The sequence below is a fragment of the Giraffa tippelskirchi genome, chromosome 1, assembly GCF_054371585.1.
Source record: "Giraffa tippelskirchi isolate mGirTip1 chromosome 1, T2T-mGirTip1v1.2.pri, whole genome shotgun sequence".
Classification (NCBI taxonomy): domain Eukaryota; kingdom Metazoa; phylum Chordata; class Mammalia; order Artiodactyla; family Giraffidae; genus Giraffa; species Giraffa tippelskirchi.
Genome location: NC_137275.1, coordinates 164,055,814 through 164,077,406, shown reverse-complemented (window position 1 = coordinate 164,077,406; position 21,593 = coordinate 164,055,814). Strand labels below are relative to the sequence as shown.

The 21,593-nt window shown below is 40.9% G+C and overlaps 1 protein-coding gene across 17 annotated transcripts in view; it reads right to left on the bottom strand.

The window, feature by feature from the left end:
* TJP2 (tight junction protein 2) overlaps positions 1-21,593 on the bottom strand; it is a 127,457-nt gene that overhangs the window by 17,074 nt on the left and 88,790 nt on the right. For 15 of the 17 annotated variants that reach the window (XM_081503443.1, XM_081503473.1, XM_081503517.1 and 12 more), the window contains 14 exons: positions 20,848-20,972; positions 20,074-20,176; positions 18,131-18,692; positions 14,488-14,591; positions 13,696-13,849; positions 11,931-12,039; positions 11,692-11,825; positions 9,788-9,854; positions 8,779-8,929; positions 4,873-4,981; positions 3,518-3,728; positions 2,484-2,671; positions 1,551-1,646; positions 457-536 (listed from right to left, as the gene is read on the bottom strand). In XM_081503443.1, coding sequence (XP_081359569.1) covers positions 457-536; positions 1,551-1,646; positions 2,484-2,671; positions 3,518-3,728; positions 4,873-4,981; positions 8,779-8,929; positions 9,788-9,854; positions 11,692-11,825; positions 11,931-12,039; positions 13,696-13,849; positions 14,488-14,591; positions 18,131-18,692; positions 20,074-20,176; positions 20,848-20,972 — 2,193 coding nt within the window. The remainder of the gene's footprint in view (positions 1-456; positions 537-1,550; positions 1,647-2,483; positions 2,672-3,517; positions 3,729-4,872; positions 4,982-8,778; positions 8,930-9,787; positions 9,855-11,691; positions 11,826-11,930; positions 12,040-13,695; positions 13,850-14,487; positions 14,592-18,130; positions 18,693-20,073; positions 20,177-20,847; positions 20,973-21,593) is intronic. The other 2 variants (XM_081503431.1, XM_081503408.1) reach the window with 1 other exon arrangement.

Genomic DNA, 21,593 nt, shown 5'->3' with positions numbered 1-21,593 from the left:
CTTCACATTCAGTTCAGTTCAGTTCAGTCGCTCAGTCGTGTCCGACTCTTTGCGACCCCATGAATTTCAGCACGCCAGGCCTCTCTGTCCATCACCAACTCCCGGAGTCTACCCAAACCCATGTCCACCGAGTCAGTGATGCCATCCAACCATCTCATCCTCTGCCGTCCCCTTCTCCTCCTGCCTTCACATTAGCTCCACTTTAATATTACCAATCTATGAGAACTTCTGAGAAAATCAATTAACAAGTTTTTGGTATAATGCTCAGAACTCCGAAAGAATCAATACATTGGTTCACAGAACATCAACTGATTGCCACACAGTGAAACAGCTTACATTTATATTCATCTTACTAACATTTAATAATTAGTAAAATACAGACTCTATTCTTAAAAAGACTGCAACAAACCATGACTATTCTTTCCAACAGCGTGGCCTTCAGGTGACTTTTCTTACCTGTTCAATAATTTGTCTCACAGTATTTAACCGCACAACCCCAGTGGATTTCTCAGATCCTGCGTCTCTTGGTTCCGTTTCTGCAAAGGAAAAAAAATAAAGCGGGGGGGGGGGGTGAATAAAATTTTAGAAATCAGTGACAACCAAGTACCGCCCTCCTAGCATCAACTAGGACAGGAAACCTGACATTCATTGTCTCCTAATAAGAGGCAATGGGATGGACCAACACTACCTGTTTCACCAAAATCTAACCAAGGGAAACAGACCAGGCCAACAGCGAGCATCCTATGAGACAAATGGCTTGGACTGTTCAAAATATCATGCCACAAAATAATTTAGAAAAAGGAGAAGATCAGAAAGATACAAAAATCAAAAGTACTGCATTCTAAACTTAAAAAAGAAACAATAATTACCTTGAAAGGCATAATTGGGATAACTGATAAAATTTGAAAAAGGGACTACATACTAAATAATATTATTGTATCCGTGTTAAATTTCTTGGTTGTGATAATGGTATTATGTTTGTATAGGAGGAGAATTAGGAGATTCACAGAGGTAGGAAGTGTTATAATGCCTACAACTTAAACTTTCAAATACATCAGCAGAAATTGTAAAAAGTGTGTGTATATATGTGTGTGTCTATGGGGGAAGAATATAGATGGCAAATGTTACCTGGTGACAAGTGATTCCAGGTAAAGGGTATGTGGGTGTTCATTATTTTGATGATGGTTAGCATTTTGGGGCACTAAAGTATTTTTAATTAGGGTATGTACCTTGTTTTTTTAGATATAATGCTATCACACAATTAATAGACTTAATAGTATAATATAAACATAACTCCTATATGCACTGGGAAACCACAAAAATTTGTGTGCCTTGCTTCATTACAATACTTGTTTCATTGTGGTGGTCTGGAACCAAACTCATCTCTCCCAGGTCTCTTCATACATGAGAAGTGGATGATGGGAGAGGTCATGATGACAAAGGACGAAGTCATACGGGGCTTCCTTGATGTGGAGGTGTTGTTTATGTGCAGGTTAGAGATTTTCCTAAATAAAAGTTGAGGGAGGAAAAAGTATCACTGACAGACTTACTAGCAGTTTGGAACAGGTCAGGCAAGTCATTTGCCAACTTCTCCAGGGCTATATCTGCTATGGGGCCAAATAAGACTACAGGTCTCTTGAAACCAGCTGAAATGAGAAAAGAAAAAGCCATGAAATTAGATGTAAAATAAGCTAGAAGGATATATTTTACAAAATGAGGAATATGGCCAATATTTTATAATAACTACAAATGAAGCATAATCTTTAAAAACTGTACACCTGTAATTTTATACATAATATTATACAGCAACTATACTTCAATTAACAAAAAAGAAAAGCCATGAAGACACCTACAAGTCTTTAGCTGTTAAGAAACAAAAGTATTTTACAGAATACTGATAACAAAATAGTGGACTTCCCAGGTGGTGCTCATGGTAACGAAATCTACCTGCCAATGCAGGAGACGCAGAAGACCCAAGTTTGATCCGTGGGTCGGGAAGATCCCCTAGAGAAGGAAATGGCAACCCATTCCAGTATTCTTGACCAGAGAATACCATGGACAGAGGAGCCTGGCAGGATACAGTTCATGGGGCCGCAAAGAGTCAGACATGAGCAACTGAGCACACACACTGTGTTCTTCCATCTCCAGTTCAGCCCAGCTCTCTTCTGAAGAATAAAAGCTCTCTCTTCTATTACAGTTCATTCCCCTCACTATTACTTGAGATAAACTTTGCTGTATAGAATATACAAAAACTTCTGAATGGTAGTATTAAAATAAAAAATAACCAAGGTTGTAGAAATACAAGTTTGCACAGTTTAGTTTTTTGTTAAGTCTTATTTCGTGCTGAAATATGATTCTAACTGTCAGCTCACTTCGCCTAAGTGATATCGATACACTGGAACATGACCATTAAAGTTTAAAAATGAAGAAAAACAGGCTCTGAGCCCAGTCAGATCATTTCCTGGCCCACATGGATCCCTCACCTTCTCGAAGCAAAACCCTCTCGTAGGCCGGGAACTTAGTGCTGATCGACACGGCGGAAGTCAGGTCCTCCCGACTCTTCCGTACGTTCTTCTTCACACCTGATCTCTGGCCGCGCATCCTCCAGAAGTCTGCCCTGTCCCCGGTGGTGTCTCTCTGGGCATTCTGAACACTGGCCATTTGTTCTGCTCTGAGAGAAGAAGCCAAGGGAAGTAAAGTTCTGAAGTCAGGAAATGCACAAATGTGAGGGTCACTAAGTAAATCCAGTCACTATCACTTATGGACTTGGATCAGACAAGATGCAGCGTGACAATGAGCAACATCAGGGGTGAGAAACAGGTGCCTTCTCATCCAGATGGAGGCAGAGAAAAGCTGGGTGCACATGAAATCTACCAGGAGTAGCTCAGTAATAAACACGCTGACATGGCTTGTTCTGCTTAGGCTGGTGTACAGATATGCCCCGTCTTTGCTTTATTATACTCTGCAGACACTGCATCTTTTCTTTCTTTTTTTTTTTTTTACAAATTATAAAGATATGTGGCAACTCTGCATCAAGCATGTCTATTGGTGCCATTCTTCCCAGCAGCATCCACTCGCTTTGTGCCTCTGTGTCACAGTTTCTCTCAAAATTTCAAACTCTCCGCCAGCAAAAAACACTATGAATCACTGAAGGTTCAGATGATGGTTAGCATTTTGGGGCACTAAAGTATTTTTAATTAGGGTATGTACCTTGTTTTTTTAGATATAATGCTATCACACAATTAATAGACTTAATAGTATAATATAAACATAACTCCTATATGCACTGGGAAACCACAAAAATTTGTGTGCCTTGCTTCATTACAATACTTGTTTCATTGTGGTGGTCTGGAACCAAACTCATCTCTCCCAGGTCTCTTCATACATGAGAAGTGGATGATGGGAGAGGTCATGATGACAAAGGACGAAGTCATACGGGGCTTCCTTGATGTGGAGGTGTTGTTTATGTGTAGGGGGAGTCTTAGGGGGTTGTGTGGAATCACGTGGTCTCAGATACCTGCTTTTGTTGGGGATTAAGCCTTTCTCCAGTTCGTTTCCGATCCTCACGGCCAGCCAGTGGCCCAGTTTGCCATCGTAGAGTGTATCTACCACACGGAAGACCTCCCCTCTGGTGAAGGCCAGGCTCTGTGGAGTTTCCTTCTCACATTCAAAGTGGCTTCTTATAAAAAATGAATCCCCTCTGCCACAAGCCAGTATGTCTCTATACACTGAAAGACAAAAGCATCATTTCATGCGGTGCTCAGCCTGGCCAGGGGTCTTTCCTGGAGGGGTTATCAGGTTCTCTGAGCTCTGATCACCCTCTTTACCTTCCATGCATTTAGTGAACCCAGCACACAGGCCCCAGGGTAACCACAGCTCAAACAGGAAGAAGGACAAGTAACTAAGTTCATGATTTTTGCTGTGATGGTTAATTTTCTGTATCAACTTGACTGGGCCATGCGATGCACAGATATTTGGTCAAACATTATTCTGACTGTGTCTGCTGGGGGTGTTTCTGGATGAGTTAACATTAACACACAGACTGAGTAAAGCAGACTGCCCTCCCTCATGTGGGTGGCTTCAGCTAGTCTGTTGAACGTTTAGAACAGAACAGAAAGGTAAATCCTTCTCTGAGTAAGAGATAATGAATTCTTTTTGCTTTCAAAGTGTGACATCAGCTTTTTTCCTGCTTTCAGTCTCAGATACAATGGCTCTTCCTGGATCTTGAGCCAGTCCACCTTTGGACAACAAGTACACAATCAGCTCTCTTGGTTCTCAAGCCTTTGGACTTGGACTGGAAGTAAACCATCAGCTCTTTTGGGGTCTCCACCTCACCAACTCACCCTGCAGATTTTGGGACTTGCCAGGTACCATAAACATGTGTGCCAGTTCCTCATAATAAGCAGCTCTTTCTCTGTGTGCCATTTTGTCTGGAGAACCCTGACTAATAGGTGCCAATTAACCCTCTGAAGCAGACAAGAAGATTCTATTAACTTCCATTTTACAGATGACAACAAGACCTGGAAAGGTGAATCAACCTGTCAGACTGATAAGGGTTAATATGAGGGCTGACCTGCAGGTGTGGCCTCTGCATCTGTCATATGGAAAACCTCAATCATAACTTCAGGCAGAAATTAAGGATGGATCTCTGTCCAGAAAAGCAGTTTTATTCCAAAATCACACAACTAGTAAAGTTCTTTCAGTGGGTGCATAGAAAGCATTTTTGTAAGAAGTTAAATGCCACCCAAATTCTTTTCACATTAACTATGACCTAGAGATAAGTCAATTTTTTAACACTCAGATTTGCCTATTCTGGCCCCAAGCTACCTCCCTCCCCTACCGCCCACTGAACTCAAAACCAAACTTGCTCACCATCAGCTCGGCTCTGAGCTAAAATGGTCACCGTTTCACCTTTGGGGATTTCTAACAGGTAGAGAACAGCATCCTCCCGAACAAGTCCTCTGAAATCCTGTGTGTTCACCTGATAGAGGAAGGGCAAACAGAAAAAACAAAGCAAAAGAAAATAAGAAGTTGTTTCTTAAAAGGTGCTACCTGAGCTTTTGATCTGTTTTCATCAGGGCCTGCCTATGTAAAGAAGAACACATCAGGGCCCCACAAGTAAAGAAGCCCTTGGGGCCCTACTGAGGCCCGCCAAGCACCCAGCCTGGACTGTGGGCACACCACACCCTCCTGTTCCCCACACTGCCCACCACTCCTTAGGAATATGTCATTCCACCAAAGACTCGTCACTGGGTCAGGTGAGAATTTCTAGGAGTATGTCATTCTCCCTCTCTTCTTTGAGTCTTCTGCACAGGTGGCCAGGGAGGTAACGTACAATTATGAATCCAATAACTAGAATTCAGTAGGGAGTGGTGGTGAGGTCTATGGCGAATGAGCATGCTGGCTTAGCTTAAGGCATTACTACTTTTTAAATTAGTTCAAATAGAAGCCTGCAAATAAGGATTCTGCCCAAATCCACCTTTTTCTTATAGCTTCTATCATCTGAAATTGAACAGCATTAGTTTTACACGGTAGACCATCAACCTAATGTATAGGCTTTTATATTTAAGCTTCTGCCACACAGTGGGTAAAAAGCCCACGTTTATCCACCGCTGATCAAGTAGGGTACACTGTAAATAGCTTTTAGAAGACAAGTTAGAAAGAGTAAAACTCAAATATTGTACAAATAAAAAGACATTTTGACATCTTTGCTCTGTACTTTGAAAACCATTTTAAAACAGAAATACACATAAGTAAAATGCAAAACTGATTTTAAAGTACCTTAAGTTTTAAAAAGCTGTTACAGAAGTGAAGATACAGAATTTTTCTGAAATATTTTCTTCAATCATTGAAGACTTGTAGAATCTTTTAATCAAAGAGTAATGCCTTACTACTGAAAAAAATTATTAATTGAGCCTAATTTAATTAAGGTTGGAATTTACAATGAAGTGAAAACAGGCATATTTTTTTTCACGGAAGTTTTCAATGTGGGGAGATGAACCGAGCTATCCTTTTCCGAAGTGACTTGGTGTTGTCACTAACTAGCCTCTCTTTGGGAATGTTTATCTCATCACATTCTGTGTCATGCTTGTGTTATAACTACTCTGGAGACAGTTTGGCTGTGTCTAAACTGCATTACTGCTTTGTAAAATAGAACTGTATAAATACAAGAATAGAATGTTGAAAAGAAAAAAAAAGTGAAACTAGGCATGAGACTAAAACTATACTTGGTACTTTAAAAACGGTGATTTACTAAACCAATCATGTAAACTTTTCCTTTGATACAATATTTAGCATTTAAGATAGCTCATTTCCATCTCTTTGTCTCTGAATTAAGGATATTTGACCTTGGGTATTGAATCCTTTCTTGCGTGCTATCTGCGGATCTACATTTGTGTCTATATATGGCTATGTATATGTCTTTATATGCACTGTACATGCTTGCATTTGTTTATTTAAATAAAGCAGGGCCACAGGACATGGGGGAAGACCTTGGAAGTCCCTCTGTCCACCTCTACAAACTGAGAATGTCTTTCCATCAAGCCAAACACTATAATGGTCGAAATTAAAGCATACATGGTAGCTAAAATCCACACAGTTAATAATCAAACTTAGTTTTTTTTTTTCCTGTCTTTCCTCTTCTCTAATAGTTTCTGAAAATGAAATGACAATCATACCAGGTAACCCAAGCACCAAAGCATGTGTTATTTCAGTTATTTACATGGCACATAATTCACCACCCAACACACTCATGTTTTCATTCCACATGTCAAGTTGTCACCTTTACGAAAGAAAGAGCTGCACTTAAAAACCTGCAACAGAATAAAGTGCTTGGTATATGTGTATCGGACCCTGGTATACTCAATTTGACAATGAAAAGAAGTGCTGAAACAAACTAAAGAAAAGGCCAAGACAGCACTTTGGTTAGGTTGTACAGCCCTCTCCAAAAAATACTCTCTTTCATTATCTATTTAATAGTCTACAGGGTCCAGCTGTGTCTGTTGTGAGCCTGAAGAGGACTCTGTGTCAGCTACACTAAGACTGTGTCACAACCTCTCTGCCTCAGTAGGCGAGCTCAAGCTTTTTCACCTCTTTGCAGAATGGAGGGCTCCTTGTGTAGTCAACAGAAAATTTATTCATGCCTAAGAATGAAGACCCTCTACTGTCTGACCTCCCCATGAGACTACTGCAAAAGAGGTGGGTCCCCACAGTTTCTTCCCTGTCGCCAGGGTGACAACAGGAGATAAGATATTTTCTTAAATAGCAATCATTGTGTATCATAATTTTTACCCATGGAAGTGACTCTGTCTTTAACTTAGAGAGAGGTCTGTCAAGCCTCTAAATGAATTATTTTTTCCCATGAAAATTCTGAAAGTCTTTCTCCATGCTACCCTACTCCCGCCCCTGGGGTAGGCAAGTATTTTATCCTTGAACCTTCAGGAGCAAAAGCTTTCAAATTTCTCCCTGACTTCCTGTGGCCCCACATCATTTAGGACACATGCTTCTTCTTTGGCATCAGCCCAAGAGTAAACTGGTATGAGCTGGCACTCGAATGGGGTTCTTACCGGTAGCACTTGGTAAGCAGTGTTTCCTAGGCTCATGTGGTACCCTGAGGTTCACTCAGGCACACTTTGTTTTTCAGGAACCTGGCTAGAGCCAAAGAGGGTCTAGAATGTCACTGGAAAGCTTCAGAGAACCTCGTGGTCAAGGTCTGCCCTTCATCTGCTCTGGAAATGAAATCTGAACTACCACCATGAGGTCACAGGCCAGGAAGGACAAGGACCACTTCTTTCTGGGCTCTGCTGCCTGCTGCCTTGGGAATTCTGCTTTTCTCTCCCTCGCCTTTGAGGTTAGATGCTCTTCTTACCAGATCCCCTAGGAACTCATGATAAGAAAAGCAAGTTTACAGAAGCAGAAATTCCAGTGAAGACAATTTCTGAGCATTCTATGTTTTTATAGTCACAAGGTACTCAGCATGCTTAAAGTCAACAGAAAACACATGGTATGTTTTTCCATAAAATGTCAAAGCAGGAATCGGTTATCAGTTGTTTTTAAACCAACAGATTATACAAACACATACACAGTAGCTTTAAAAGTATCAATATTTGATTAACCAGGTATTCCCCTTCCTAAACAATTTTAGATGTAAGTGACACAGAGTGGCAGCAACTTGTTATTTTTCACTGGGAAAAAGAATGGACTCTGACCCTCCTACTCTGTGCTAAGAACTCTGCTGAATTCCTTATGAGTATCATCTGTTCTAATTTTCCCAGGGTCCCTGTGAGGCAGGTATGCTTATCCACATTGAAAAGATATAGAAACCTGAGTCTCAGAGCTGGAGCCAGGGCCACAAACTAATATAAAGCTGGGACAGGATTCAAATCAGACGATCTGATGGCAACATTCACCTTTGTTCAGTTACAGCACATGGCCTGAAGAGTGATAACCAGACAGGAGAATCGGCTAAAAACCATTAGCAAGATCTTCCACCTAGGCCTTTAGTTAAAGTCTCAATTGTTTTGTGAATCAAACTAATAAAAATCTTTGTGAGGGTTCTGAACACTACCAATTCCCACAGACATAAGGATGAGTTTTGGGTTCCAGGACTGAGGAGACAGGATCCACTGGAAGGAAACAGAGACCTGATGCTCAGCAGCAACAAACCTGCAGCTGGTCTATTTTCACCAGCAGGACCACTTCTTCATCCTTTATGTAAGACCCTCCAGGAAACCCTACTCTTTCCCAGTAACATCTACAAACAGGGCTGCGATCTCATACCTTCAGAATCTGGTCCCCTTCTTGAAGGCCTTCTTGCTCCGCGGAGGTACCCTCTTGAATGCCGGCTACAAATATCCCAACGTCATTGCCACCAGCCAGCCGGAGGCCCACACTGTCGCCCTTCTTGAACCTCACCATTTTGGTATTGGGGCTGCAATGGGTTCAGTTTCAGTAAAGAAAGATGGGAGGTTTTCTTATTTTTTTTGGTAAAGGAGAACCAACATTAGCAGTGAGAGATTTAATTTCTTCTATCTATAGAGTGATTTACCCTTTATAAAGCTCTCTCTTGCCTTTCTTATATAATCTATAAGTTTATCTTCCTTGGGGCTGTGAGATGAATATCAGGAGGCCACATTACCAGTGAAGAAGAGAAACAGAATGTCTAAGTAAACTCATTCAAGATAAAAAGCAAATAATGGGCAGGGTTGGGGTAAAAATTCAAGGCCATCTGATTCCTACTTCAGGATTCTTCCAAAGAAAATCCTGCTGATCCCACAGGGCTCCTGTCAAATGGAGACAGCCTGAGTCCGGGGGAGCAGGATCCTAACCCATGAAACACCACGGAACCAGGGGTTCTCACTGTCAAGTGCAGAGCCCTGCATCACTTCCCTCCTCCCTCCACATGCCAGGGCCACCTGTCACTACAGCCCCTACAGAGGCACCAGAGTTAAGCAATTCTTCACCCATTTGGGCATTCTTGATCTGGCAAACTCAACTATTCAGAATAACATCTGGAACACTAGCCAGCTAAGCAGACAAGCAGACAAAGTTAACACTCACTCACTTCCACATTTTACTTTCCCTACAAATGATTTATCTTTCTTAAAAACACTAGCAATAAAAAAAAAAAAAAAAAAAAAACCACTAGCAATACAGATGGGTTAAAGGCAGCTGATTATATACAAAATCATCACCATTCAATGGTGTTTAAGAACACCATTTTTCCAGATTTCAGTTAAGTTGACAGAGCTGTGTGGAGGAAGAAAGGGGAATAGGAAAAAATGCCTACCCATATATTGCTAAATCTTCAGGACTTGGACGAAGAACAGCTCTTGGGGCTGGTTTTGGTGGAGGAACTGTGGATTAAAAAACATCACTAGTTATAAAATTAAAAAAAAAAAAATCATTAGCAACCAGGACAAACAGGTTTTGTCTCTAAATATAAAGATCACAAAATTCACAAAAAATTCAAGTCTGTTCCTTATGCTACAAATACGTCATCACATCAAACAACAAAAATAAGTCTTAAAAGTTAAATTTTGAAGCATTAGCAGATGTCAGTAATTTCTCAAAAACAAGTGAGAAGGAAAATTAAACTTAAAAATGCAAGGTGCATAATCACATTTACAAAATGGTAGCATTTTTAAATAATTTAAAAGTCATGTAATAATGCTGTTTTTTCCATGAATAAATATTTATGAATTTAAATTATGATGATAATTTTATTGTGGTGGGGGGTAGGGGATGGAGTTGAGATCAGAAATGGCACATAGGGGCTTCTCTGTTGGCTCAGTGGTAAAGAATCCATCTGCCAATACAGGAGACATATGTTCCATCCCTGATCCGGGAAGATCCCACATGCCACGGATCAACTAAGCCTGTGTGCCACAAGTACTGAGCCTGTGCTCTAGAGCCTGGGAGCCAAAACTACCAAGTCCATGTGCCTTAGAGCCTGTGCTCTGCAGTAAGAGAAGCTACTTCAATGAGAAGCCATGCACTGCAACAAGAGAAAAGCTCTCGCAGCAATGAAGACCCAGCACAGTCAAAAATAAATAAATAAAATTATTTCTGAAATATAAATGGGACATAAAAGGACTTTAATCCAATTTGACAAAATGCGACTGTGGGACATAATTAAGAGGTATGTATTTGGTCTCTGCCCCACCTCCAGGTCCTGACACAGAGATCCTAAAACCCCTATAATTTCTGGAGTGAAAGGGGTACCAGGAGCATCTTTTGCTCTAATGTTTGGTCTTTAACCCTAGAGCTCCTACATCCTTTGGAATTTGCTGGCTGATAGGAGCATCCTTTGTTCTAAAGAGAGGACTCCTAGCAGGCTTTTGGACAGCCTCAAGCTGGGGCTGGTCACCAGAAGGAGTAAGTCATGCTCATGACAAAGCCTCCAAAAACTAGGGGATTCAGAATGCTTCAGGATGGGTGAAATCATTGAGGTGCTGGTAGAGTGACCTTCCCAGTGAGGGCATGAAACCTCTCCACCCTCTCCCCATACCTTGCCCTAGGCATCTCTTCCATTTGGCTGTATCCTTTATTTTTAAAAGTATCAATATTTGATTAACCAGGTATTCCCCTTCCCGAACAATTTTAGATGTAAGTGACACAGAGCGGTAGCAACTTGATCAGTAATAGTAAATAAAGTGCTTTCCAGAGTTCTATGAGCTATTCTAGCAAATTATCAATCTTGAAGAGGGGGTCATGGGAACTCTCCGTTTAGAGCTGGTTGGTCAGAAGTAAAGGTGGCAACCCAAGGCTTGTGACAGGCATCTGTGGTGGCGGCATCTTGTGAGACGGAGCCCTTAATCAGTGGGCTCTGCAGGAATTCAGGGTAGTCAGTGTCAGAACTGAACTGAATTGCAGGACACCAGGTTGGTGTCTGGAGAATTGGTAGTTGGGCGGAAGACAAAACCCATGCAGCTGATGTCAGAAGTGTTGTGACTAGAAAACAGCTCAGGTCAGGGAGACAAAAGGATCATGACTAATGAAATATAACAGAAGGTGACGAACCTGTTGGCACATACAAAAGGCAAATTCTTTTTTTTTTTAATATTAAATGAGTTAGGAGTGCCTCTTCTATACATAAGAATGATTTTAAATATTTTTTCTCTCTCCTACCAGCCACCCTCTGGAATTACCAAGCACACACACCTGAACACGACTGTGTAAAATAAGCCTCACCTGGGGCTTCCTCTTGGTATCTGGGTTCCTTGCTGGGCTCCGTGCTGCCTGCAGCCGCCATATCCCCAGTGGACTTAAAGGGAGTGGGTGTGGCGCCCATCCTGGACCATCTGTTCTGCATGTCCTCTCTTGAACTTAAGCACACAGCATGTTAATGTTTCATCACGTGACAGATTTGCCAACAGGTATGCGTATACACACACAGGGACATGTGCAAGGGAAAATATGTATCATCTTACTTTGGTCTCTCCTTCAGCTTTTCATTTGAGGAATGGTAATCATAATCGGAATACTGCTGCCGTCTCTCCTCTGGAGAAAACGATCGGTTGGACTCTATTTCTGAGATATCTAGTTTCAAAAATAAGAAAAGTCTTTTCAGTGAAACATTTAAAACCTGTGCCAGAAATTATTCAATTCTCTGAACAAAGAAACATGGGAAATGGAAGAGAGGGCAGGCAGTAAATGTGCTATTAAATAGTCTGATAGTCTTTCCTCGGGGGAAAAAAAAATCTGATAGCTTGAAAGGAAAGACATTAATTAACAAAGAGGAATCCAAATTCAGAATTTTATGTTCCTCATTCATTATTCTTTCCATCAAAGCTGCCACTGAAGAGTCAAAGCCAATGATGGGGATTTTATAGATGGAGAGATAAACAAACTCATTTTTACCATAGAACAATGCTTCTCAAACTTTAATGTGTATACATGTCACCTGGGATCTTGTTAAAATGCAGTTGTTCTGCGTAGGTCCTGAGATTCTGCAATTCTATCAAGCTCCTGTATGACACAATGCTATTAGTGGATTGAGGATGATGCTTGGAAAAACAAGGTAAACTGCAAGCTCTTAGCAAGCTGGAATTATTTCTCACGCTCTCCTTGTTCTCCTGTACTCCAAGCAGTAACCACTTGATTAAACATTTTATATAATAGAAATTAAACTTAGTTTTAAGGTTTTATGAAGTAATCCTTTTAAAAAGCAAGTCCATTTCTAAACTTGAGCACTTAATATTTTCTAAACTTTTCTGCACAAAGGCAGTACTAGATGGTTATGTAGGAAATGCCATGCCTAGTTATTTTTATTGGTAATTTTTACATTGTTAAAATGTTATCCTATGTGTTGTGTATCAACTATATCTCAATTTAGAAAGAAAAAGAAAAAATCATAATAAAGACATGCCTAAGAGCCAAAAAAAAAAAAAAAAGAATAAAGAGCAGAATATCCAAGACCAATTTGAAGGACATAAAGTTGGACTTGCTTGCGGAAATAAACAGACTGACCAAGTAAATAAATGATGTTATCGTATGTACTACTCATCTTCAAGTTAAATCTAAAATAAATGAATACATCTTCATTCAAGAGGTGACACAAATTCCAAACCAATGAATACTGTAATATTCAGTCATTCTAACTGATTCCTTATTATAGTATCTACCAGTTTTAGCTATCCTCCATATTATCTTCTCTTTGTTGGAAATATTAATAGCCACTTCAAAAATATCACGTAAGAAAGCCCAAGAATGAGTAATTTACAAATGTATGCGGTTAGTTCTTTTTTTTGTTTTTTTAAATATTTATTTATTGGTCTGCACAGGGTCTTAGATGCAGCACACAGGATCCTTAATTGCTGCATGCTGGATCTTAGCTCCCTGATCAGGGATTGAACCCTGACGCCCTACATTGGGAGGGCAGAGTCTTAACCAGTAGACTGTCAGGGAAGTCCTGTGGTTAGTTCTCTATATACATTTGTTTACTCACAAGTTTTGTATTCAATGGCCTTAATCAGAGTCCACTGGGACTCTTAAGTACACCAGAATTCCACACTGGAATCCTAATTTCAATAGACCCTTTAATAAGAAAATAACAACCTAACTTGGAATTAAAGTTTAAAAGAGAGGTTTCTGTTAGGAATTTATCTTCTAGCTGAATGGCTATGATAGAGATGAGAATGCAGAAGCAACAGCCTTCCTCACTCCCAGCTAAGTTCATACCCTCCCTTTCTTTACCTTCTATTTCTGAGTCACTGTCATTTAATGAGGGGATGTTGATGAGCGTCTGTTTGCTGTCCCTCAGCACCACGAGCTGGAGTTTCCCTCTTGACTTTTCTATCAGTTTTCGAGCATCCGTTAAAGACATGTTCTCAGTTACGGTTCCATTTATCTGTGTATATGGAGAACAGTAATGTTCCATGTAATACAACTATTAACAGTGAAATAGAAAAGTTCTTATTTTCCCCTGCTAAAAATGTAAAGGCTTTGCTCAGCTATTCAAACAGACATGGGCTTTAGGATGAGAGAATGAACAAAAACGAATTATCCTTTAAATTAAATATAACCCTGCATGTCTGAAGCCCAAACACAGGCGTAAGAGCTATAGTGTGCTCAAGTGACTCTGTGAATTTACTGAACTTCCAAGTTCGAGACAATGGCTTGGTTTACTACTGGAACATGTTTCTTGATTGGAGAGGTTTACAAAAACTATTAAATATTCAGCACATATATCACCAAGTCACACTCTCATCCTTCCTTCATTCAGAAAACAGGAGCTTAAACTTTAAATAAACAGGGGAAGAAAGATGTCTTTGTTGAGATTTTTTTCTTTAAATTGACATTCTTCTATTACAAATCTCTAAGTCTGGTTTTCCTGATAAAAACGACCTCTCTGCTGTTCTTCCTGGCTTTGTCTTACTATTGAGACTCCCATCTCAACAAAGTTTCACTGTGTTGGAACTTAAATGTGGAAATGCAGACTATGAAGCTGAGCATGAACCTGGTTGTTCTCTGCCCTTATCCGCCCACCTTGAGAATTATGTCTCCTTCATGCAGGTTGCCATCTTTAGTTGCTAGACCGGTTCTGGTCATTTCCTTAATGAAGATCTGACTCCCAAGCCGGAGACCATATTCTAGGAGACAAACACACAAACATACACATATTTCACTAACATGTCCAGAAAACTGAGTCTGGCTTTCAGGACTAACTACTTAAAAATATGTATGAAAAGTTAATTTTGCACGTGAGAGAGTCTGTAAGACCACTAGCTTGAACTTGTTGAAACTGTCAATGTCATAAAAAACAAAAGAGGCAGAGAGATTGTTTTGGATTAAAGGAGATATCAAAAAACAAACACTGCATAAAACTTCACTAGGTCCTCAATTCAATGTGCAGGGTGCAGAGGGGAGGGTGGATTACATTAATTTTGGAATAACTTTGAAATGAACTGGGCTATAATATATTAAAAGGCATATTCATGCTAATTTATTAACAGTGATGATGGCATTATGGTTATGTAAGAGAATGTTCTTGTCCTTGGGAGATACCCACTGAAATATTTAAGGGTAAAGGTCATGTTGCCTGCAACTTATTTTCAAGTGGGTTCCAAAACACCAATTAGAGACAGAGGAGGTAGGGGAAGAAGAGGGGGAGGGAGAAAGGGGAAAAAAAAAAAATGGAACAAATGTGGCAAAATGTTAAAAACTGGTAAAACTAGGTGAAGGCTATTTGAGTATTTGCCACAAAATTAACACTTTTCAAAATAAAATGTTGGGGGAAGAAAAAAAAACACAATTCAGTACAGGCATGTTCTATTGACAATCCAGTTGCCTACAGGTAGGTACCACCAATATTATACTCTCCATCTGTAACAATTTAAATTGTGTAGGGTTTGGCACTGAAAAAACTTCAGTGTGTGAAGAAAAGGGATAAATAAACGAGCAAAGCAACAAATACAGTATTCAACTAAAACTGGCACAGCTCTGGGGATTCATGGACTTAGTGTTGTTCTCAAAAGAAAAACCACTGTATTTACTAAGTATATATATACTTTAAAATATTTTAAATATTATTCTGATTTTACTAAACTTGTAAATAGACATATTTTGAGGATGAATTTTGGTTATTTTAGGAAGCTACCTAAACCTAGCAGGTTTTAAAAGAGGCACATTCAAATTTTCATTATTATTGTTATGGACTAAATTCTTATCAATTCAAAACAAAGTAACTTTTTACTACTTAGACATAGATTTAAAGATCAGTTTTAAGTGACTTACAGTAAGTTTGCATCAGATCTTACAATGATTAACAGTGTTGAGGTCCACCCCCATCTTATAGGAAGATGACTCTCAAGAAATAATAAGGGTAAGACGGATGACATTTTCTTTCAAGGATGGCAATTCCTTACTGGTTAAACAGCCTCACAGTCCAGCACAGAAGGCTGAGACAAACCTCAGCCATGACTTCTCACGTGTGAACAATTCCTCCATTCTCTTAAAAACTGTACTCTTACTGTAAAATTAACAAGTAAGTTGCTATTGATGTGTTTGTAGGCATCTTTCAAATGAAGAAAAAAAACCAGCTGGCCAGCTTCTAAGACTTTTACCAGCAAGGCTATCTAGTGCCATGAAACATGTAAATGCTGGCCATATGAGTGGATCATATTTTTCTTAATCAAATGAAGATCTTGCCAACAGCCAGATATTTTTAAAGATTAACTCTTATGGAACTCTAGCCATTATTATATAATCTTAGCAAAAGGTGGCTTTAAAAATCTTTTTGAAAAAGTAGAACTTTGGGAGGAAAACAATGAACACTGAATTCTAAGTTTAAGGAACAAAATGGCCCAGAAGGAGTAAAATGTCATATCTGCAAAGGGGCATGAGCTCCCTTTGTTCCTCGATAGTATCACTAAGGCCAGGCGTGACTTGGGTGGTTTCTTAGGACACGCAACATCTTTTTTAACTGTGGATCACAACTCATGAGTGAATCTTGAAATCAATTTAGTGAGCTGTGACCAGTATTTTTTAATTTAATGTAATGGAACTATTCAAAAATCAACATACAGTAAGGATTGTTCCATGAAACATTTGGTCAAGTTTTTCACATATTGGTGCACCCACGATTATTTGTGGCAGGAGTACGAGGGGGAAGAGAAGGCAAAAGAGGAAGAAGCAGGAGAGGAGAAAGAGGAAGAGGAAAATCCTGAAGAGCACTGTAGCGGAGAACTCAGGAACCTGGGTGCAAGTCCTACAGAACATACAGTAGACCTCTGTGAAGGATGCCTCATATCAGGTCATCTTTCTCAAAACTCCTCAACAGTCCACAATCTGGAAACAAAATGGTTTTCACTCTGCAATTCTTGGGGGTTGACGATGTCATTATCTAGGATGATAAGATTCTCTAGAATCCTTAAACCACCTAAGATGCACATTCCTCAGAGATCATACAATCTCAACTTTCACCATTACTTTCTGGGCCTGTGCTCCAGGTATCCTGTTATTCACATGCCTGCAATTATTTCAATATCTTCTCAGTATCAGGTCTTTCAACAGGTACCCAGTTCTATAACTCAACTCTTTATGCAGCTCTAGAAGAGCTAAAGAAAACAAACCCTTTCATCTGACAGGCTCTTTAAAATGCAAATTCACAACCTAAAAAGTAAGCGATCTTACAAGTTACACTCGTGGATACTCATCTTTTTTCCTCTTTGAAGGAGAAGAATTAGAGGACGAAAAGAGATAAAACATATATTAGAAGGAATTTAAAATGTTGAATGCCAAGAATCAATGCAAGGAATATCACAACATGGGGCTCTAAATCCCTGTTCATTCACCTACTTGTTCCCTGTCATTTATTTCCAAGAGACGAAGTTTAGGTTCCAACTCTACCACTTACTTATCAGCTTCAAGATGTGGGCAAGTCACCTCCCACCTCTACGTTTCACCTAAACTGCAAGTAATACTGGTCTGTCTACCTATCACACAGGGCTTTAGTGAATTTGGACATGATTAAGTGTGTGCAACTGCTCCAGGCACATGACATGGACCAGCAGTGCAGGACAGAGCCCACCTCATCCATGGACATACCATAAATCTCTTCTCACCTTACTATCCCCACCTGTAAAAGAGGAGCGAAGTTCCCCACCCACCACGCAGGCTTCTAGTGAGGATTAAATAAGAAAATATTTATTCCACAGAGGCCCTGGCATAGAGCAAAAACTCAGTCAAGACTGGCTGGAGTATCATCCTCTCCTGTCGCTTCATTAGTTTAAGCTGCTCTGGGTTCACCAGGAGAGCTTGTTAACACAGGGGCCACCCCAGTGCTTCTGATCCAGTCGGGGCTGGGCTGGGGCCTAAGACTGTGCCTTTCTAACGAGTCCAGGTGATACTTATGCCGCTTTGAGAATCAATGGCCTATCCCATTTAAAGCCAAATTTCTGCCACCTGGCTCTGCCATCAATGATATAACTCTGTGCAAGTCCACGAACTTTTCTGCGCCTCAAGTTGCCTTGTCTACAAAATAAAAATATGAGTAACACCCACAGGAGGTGGTGGTGAGGATGAAATGAACTAATCTGTGCAAAGCATTTAGGTCAGTGTGTGGCACAAAGTAGGTACCACGGAAAAGTTAGCTATTGTCACAGTGCTTTTCTTCATCACGCATGACTACCTTCATTTGCTTTGCTTTTCATCAGAAGGACCCCGATGGGCTTGTCCGAGTCCGGCCGCCCCCGGGGCTCCGGGCTGGGGCTGCGGGAGTGGAGGTGCTCACGGCTGCGGCTCTGGAACGCCCCATACCGGGCATCAGGCTGGGCCCTGTGGCCGTACTCCCCCTCAGGGGTGTAGGCGCGATCGTAGACCGGGTCAATGCTCCGGCCACGGCTGCTCTCCCGAGCTCGCCTGTAATCATCGTGGTCCAGGCCCCGCTCGAGGCTGCGGCCACGGCTGCGCTCCCGGGCTCGCCCATGGTCGTCGTCATGGTCCAGGCCCCGCTCCAGGCTCCGGCCCCGATCCCGGCTGCGCGCCCGGTCGTGGGGATGGCCCCTCTCAGGGCTCTCCTCCCAGCTGCGGCTGCGCCCTCCGCGGCTGCTGGGCCGGCTCCTCTCGCTGTAGCCGCTGCGGGCGCTTCTGCCATCAAACTCGTCCATCACCTCGAAAATCCGGTCATCTTCGTGGACGGGAGGACTGCCCTGCAGCGGGGCGAGCTGGACCTTCCGGGGCCTCTTGACCACCTGTCAACAAAACAAACAGTGGAGACACAAGACAATCATAACCAAACAGAATACAGTGGTTAAGAGCCCAGGTTTCCTTTCTAGTAAAACTGTGTGTTCCTACCCAGGCTAAGCCTCAGGTTCCTCATCTTTAAAACAAGAAGGATAAATACCTCCGAGTGTTAAGAAGAAAGTAAGACAATGAGTATAAAATGGAGCACAGTTTCTCCAAAAATCTGCTGCTACGCAAAAGTGTGGAAAGCACCAAGAGGCTTTAAATCAGTAAGTTACAAAAATGAAAATGTGGAAAGTGAGACATTCTGTATGAGTGCCTAGGTTCATCCATAAATCAGTGTCATTCAAAGTGGGAGCGGGGTGGCATGTAGGAGGAGAGAGGAGGGAAAAGAGGGATCCTTCTAGCTTAAAAAGGACTGATGAGATAAGGACCAAATGTGACTCATGAACTTTGGCTCCTGGATGGAGAACAAAAATAGTCTATCAAAGTCACCTTAGGACATGGACTGTGTACTAAATGACATGGTGAAGTTATTATTACTTTTCTTAAATAGGATAACAGTAGTATAGTTATATAGACAAATGTCCTTATTTAGGAGATTTGAGAAGTAAGAAGGGTTGAACTGTCACGTCTTGCCCCTTCCCCTCAAATGGTTCAGTAAAAATAAGTATGTCTTTATATACACATACAGAGAAAAACTAAGTGAATACGGCAGAATATTAACACTATAGAAGATATGTGTTGATTATACTAATCTTTGAATTTTCCTTTTTGTTTGAAAATTTTTATCATATAAAGTTGGAAAAAAAAAATCAAATACCACACACGCCGTGTACCCCCCCCAGCACGGGCCCTAACACACCATGTTCCAATTCTCGTTCAGTCCACTTGCCCTGCTGGAGTGAACACTCCTTACAGCCCAAACCTGCTCCAGGGTCAAGCTGATTTTCAACCAATGTTTGCTGAATGACTGAGTGAGCCAATAAATGAGTGAATGGCACAGACTGCCAGTTATCTCCAAAGAAATGCGAGTTTATGAAGACAGAACATGATCCTGTGAGAGCTATTACAGATGAGTTTATGAGCTCATAATTTAGTTTCTAAATTAATGTGGTTTTACCATTGTTTTCAATCTAGCTAATTCTCTTAGAGAATAATTATCTAAGCTGGCTCTTCAGGCAAATTGATTCAGGTAAGAGAAGCACTGGTCTTAAGTTAGGAGAAGGAGAAGGCAGAAGGGGATCTTTACATCAACCTTAGCTAGCATCACCCTCCCAACGTACTGAGGATACAGAGGTAGTGGTCCCTAGATTGTGCAATTCTGTCAAGTGCTGACATAAAAACAAAGCTCTAGGGAGTCAAGCTGAAAACAAACCCAGGACGTACAATGGCAGCAATTTTCCCACTTTTCCTCAGCTGCTGAACAGCAAATGAATGGAGCACGTCTTCCATGGGGGTGCCATTAACCATGACCACCCTGTCATTCTCTCTGAAAACAAAACAGAAAAATGGGATATGAAAAACTCCCAGCTCGCCCCTCTGAATCATTTATTTAGGAACAAATAAAAGCAAAAGATTGACCCAAAATTCTTATTAAAGGCCTCAGTGTCTAATGACTCCTGAGGTTTAAATCTGTCAACTCAGTCTGAGCTCTTCAGAGGAAGGAACCCAGGAGATGCTCAGAGTGCTTTGGACAGTGTCTCCTGGAAACTACCTGCGGAGAAGGACCCAAACCCATGGGGTCCCTCCAGGAGTCACTGGATGGCACTAAGGTCTGAGCACAGAAGGAACTTGTACATCAGGCCCTCCTTACCCATGGTGTATGGTGGAACACGATACATGGTATGCCCCAGCAAATCTACAGATGCCCCCAGAGGAGGCGGACAGTCACTTGTGTTTTGGAGGGTATGAAGTCAAGAGGTTGCCTCAGCTTCTTTAAGAAATTTTGAGGTCACAGAACCTGAACTCTTAACTTTATCTCATCCCAAAAATCATGTAAAAATTCTACCATGCTCTGTGTATGAAAGAAAACTAACTTACATATACATATATATATTCCTTTCTTTTTTTTAACTTTAAAAGTGCACACCACCAAAAGTCCCCTGTCCAGGGCCAACCAGTGGACTGGCAGGGATTGGGGGCTGGAGGAAGGACACTCACTGAAGCAGCCCATCAGCGGGCCCGCCCGGGAGCACGTCAGAAATGACGATTGATGTCTCCCCATTTTCAAAGTGGGGGTTGTCTCTGCCTCCGGATACTGCAATTCCAAATCCTCTCTTGGAATCCTGGTCATTGAAGTTAAGATAAAAATTAAAATAAAATCCTCTATAAGTGGCTTTCAGGATTTATTACAAGCAGTCAATAAAATAAAGGTCAAACCAATAACCAGAGACAGTTCAGAAGCAGAGGGCTCAGAGAAACAAGTGAGAAACAGATCACAGCATCATCACGGTTAGCTGACAGGTTTATAAAGGGAAATACCTTATCTAAAAGAAACAGCCTTGTGAAAGCTGGACAAGATTGATAGCACAGACTGGAGTTATCACTAGAAGCTGGCAGGGGATGGAAACTATATCTTCTGTCCAAATAAGGATGTGCTATTGGAATCACCAATCACACCTGTTCTCATATCCAGGCCTGAGCTGAAAAGGCTCGTCACAACTGAATCTGTGCGAAAACCGTATTTTTAAAGAATACCTTTAATTTACAAGTTAGAGGAGCTAATGGTCTCATTTTAATATACAGTGAAGAAGAAGTATATGGATTTTAAAGACAAAATCTGAAGATGAACTTACTTTTGACATCTTATGAGAGAGCAAAGTATTCAATTCTTTTCTACATGCATTTAGGATGGAAATAGAGATGAATGAGATTCAAGATTAATCAAGAAATGTATAAGGGTGAAC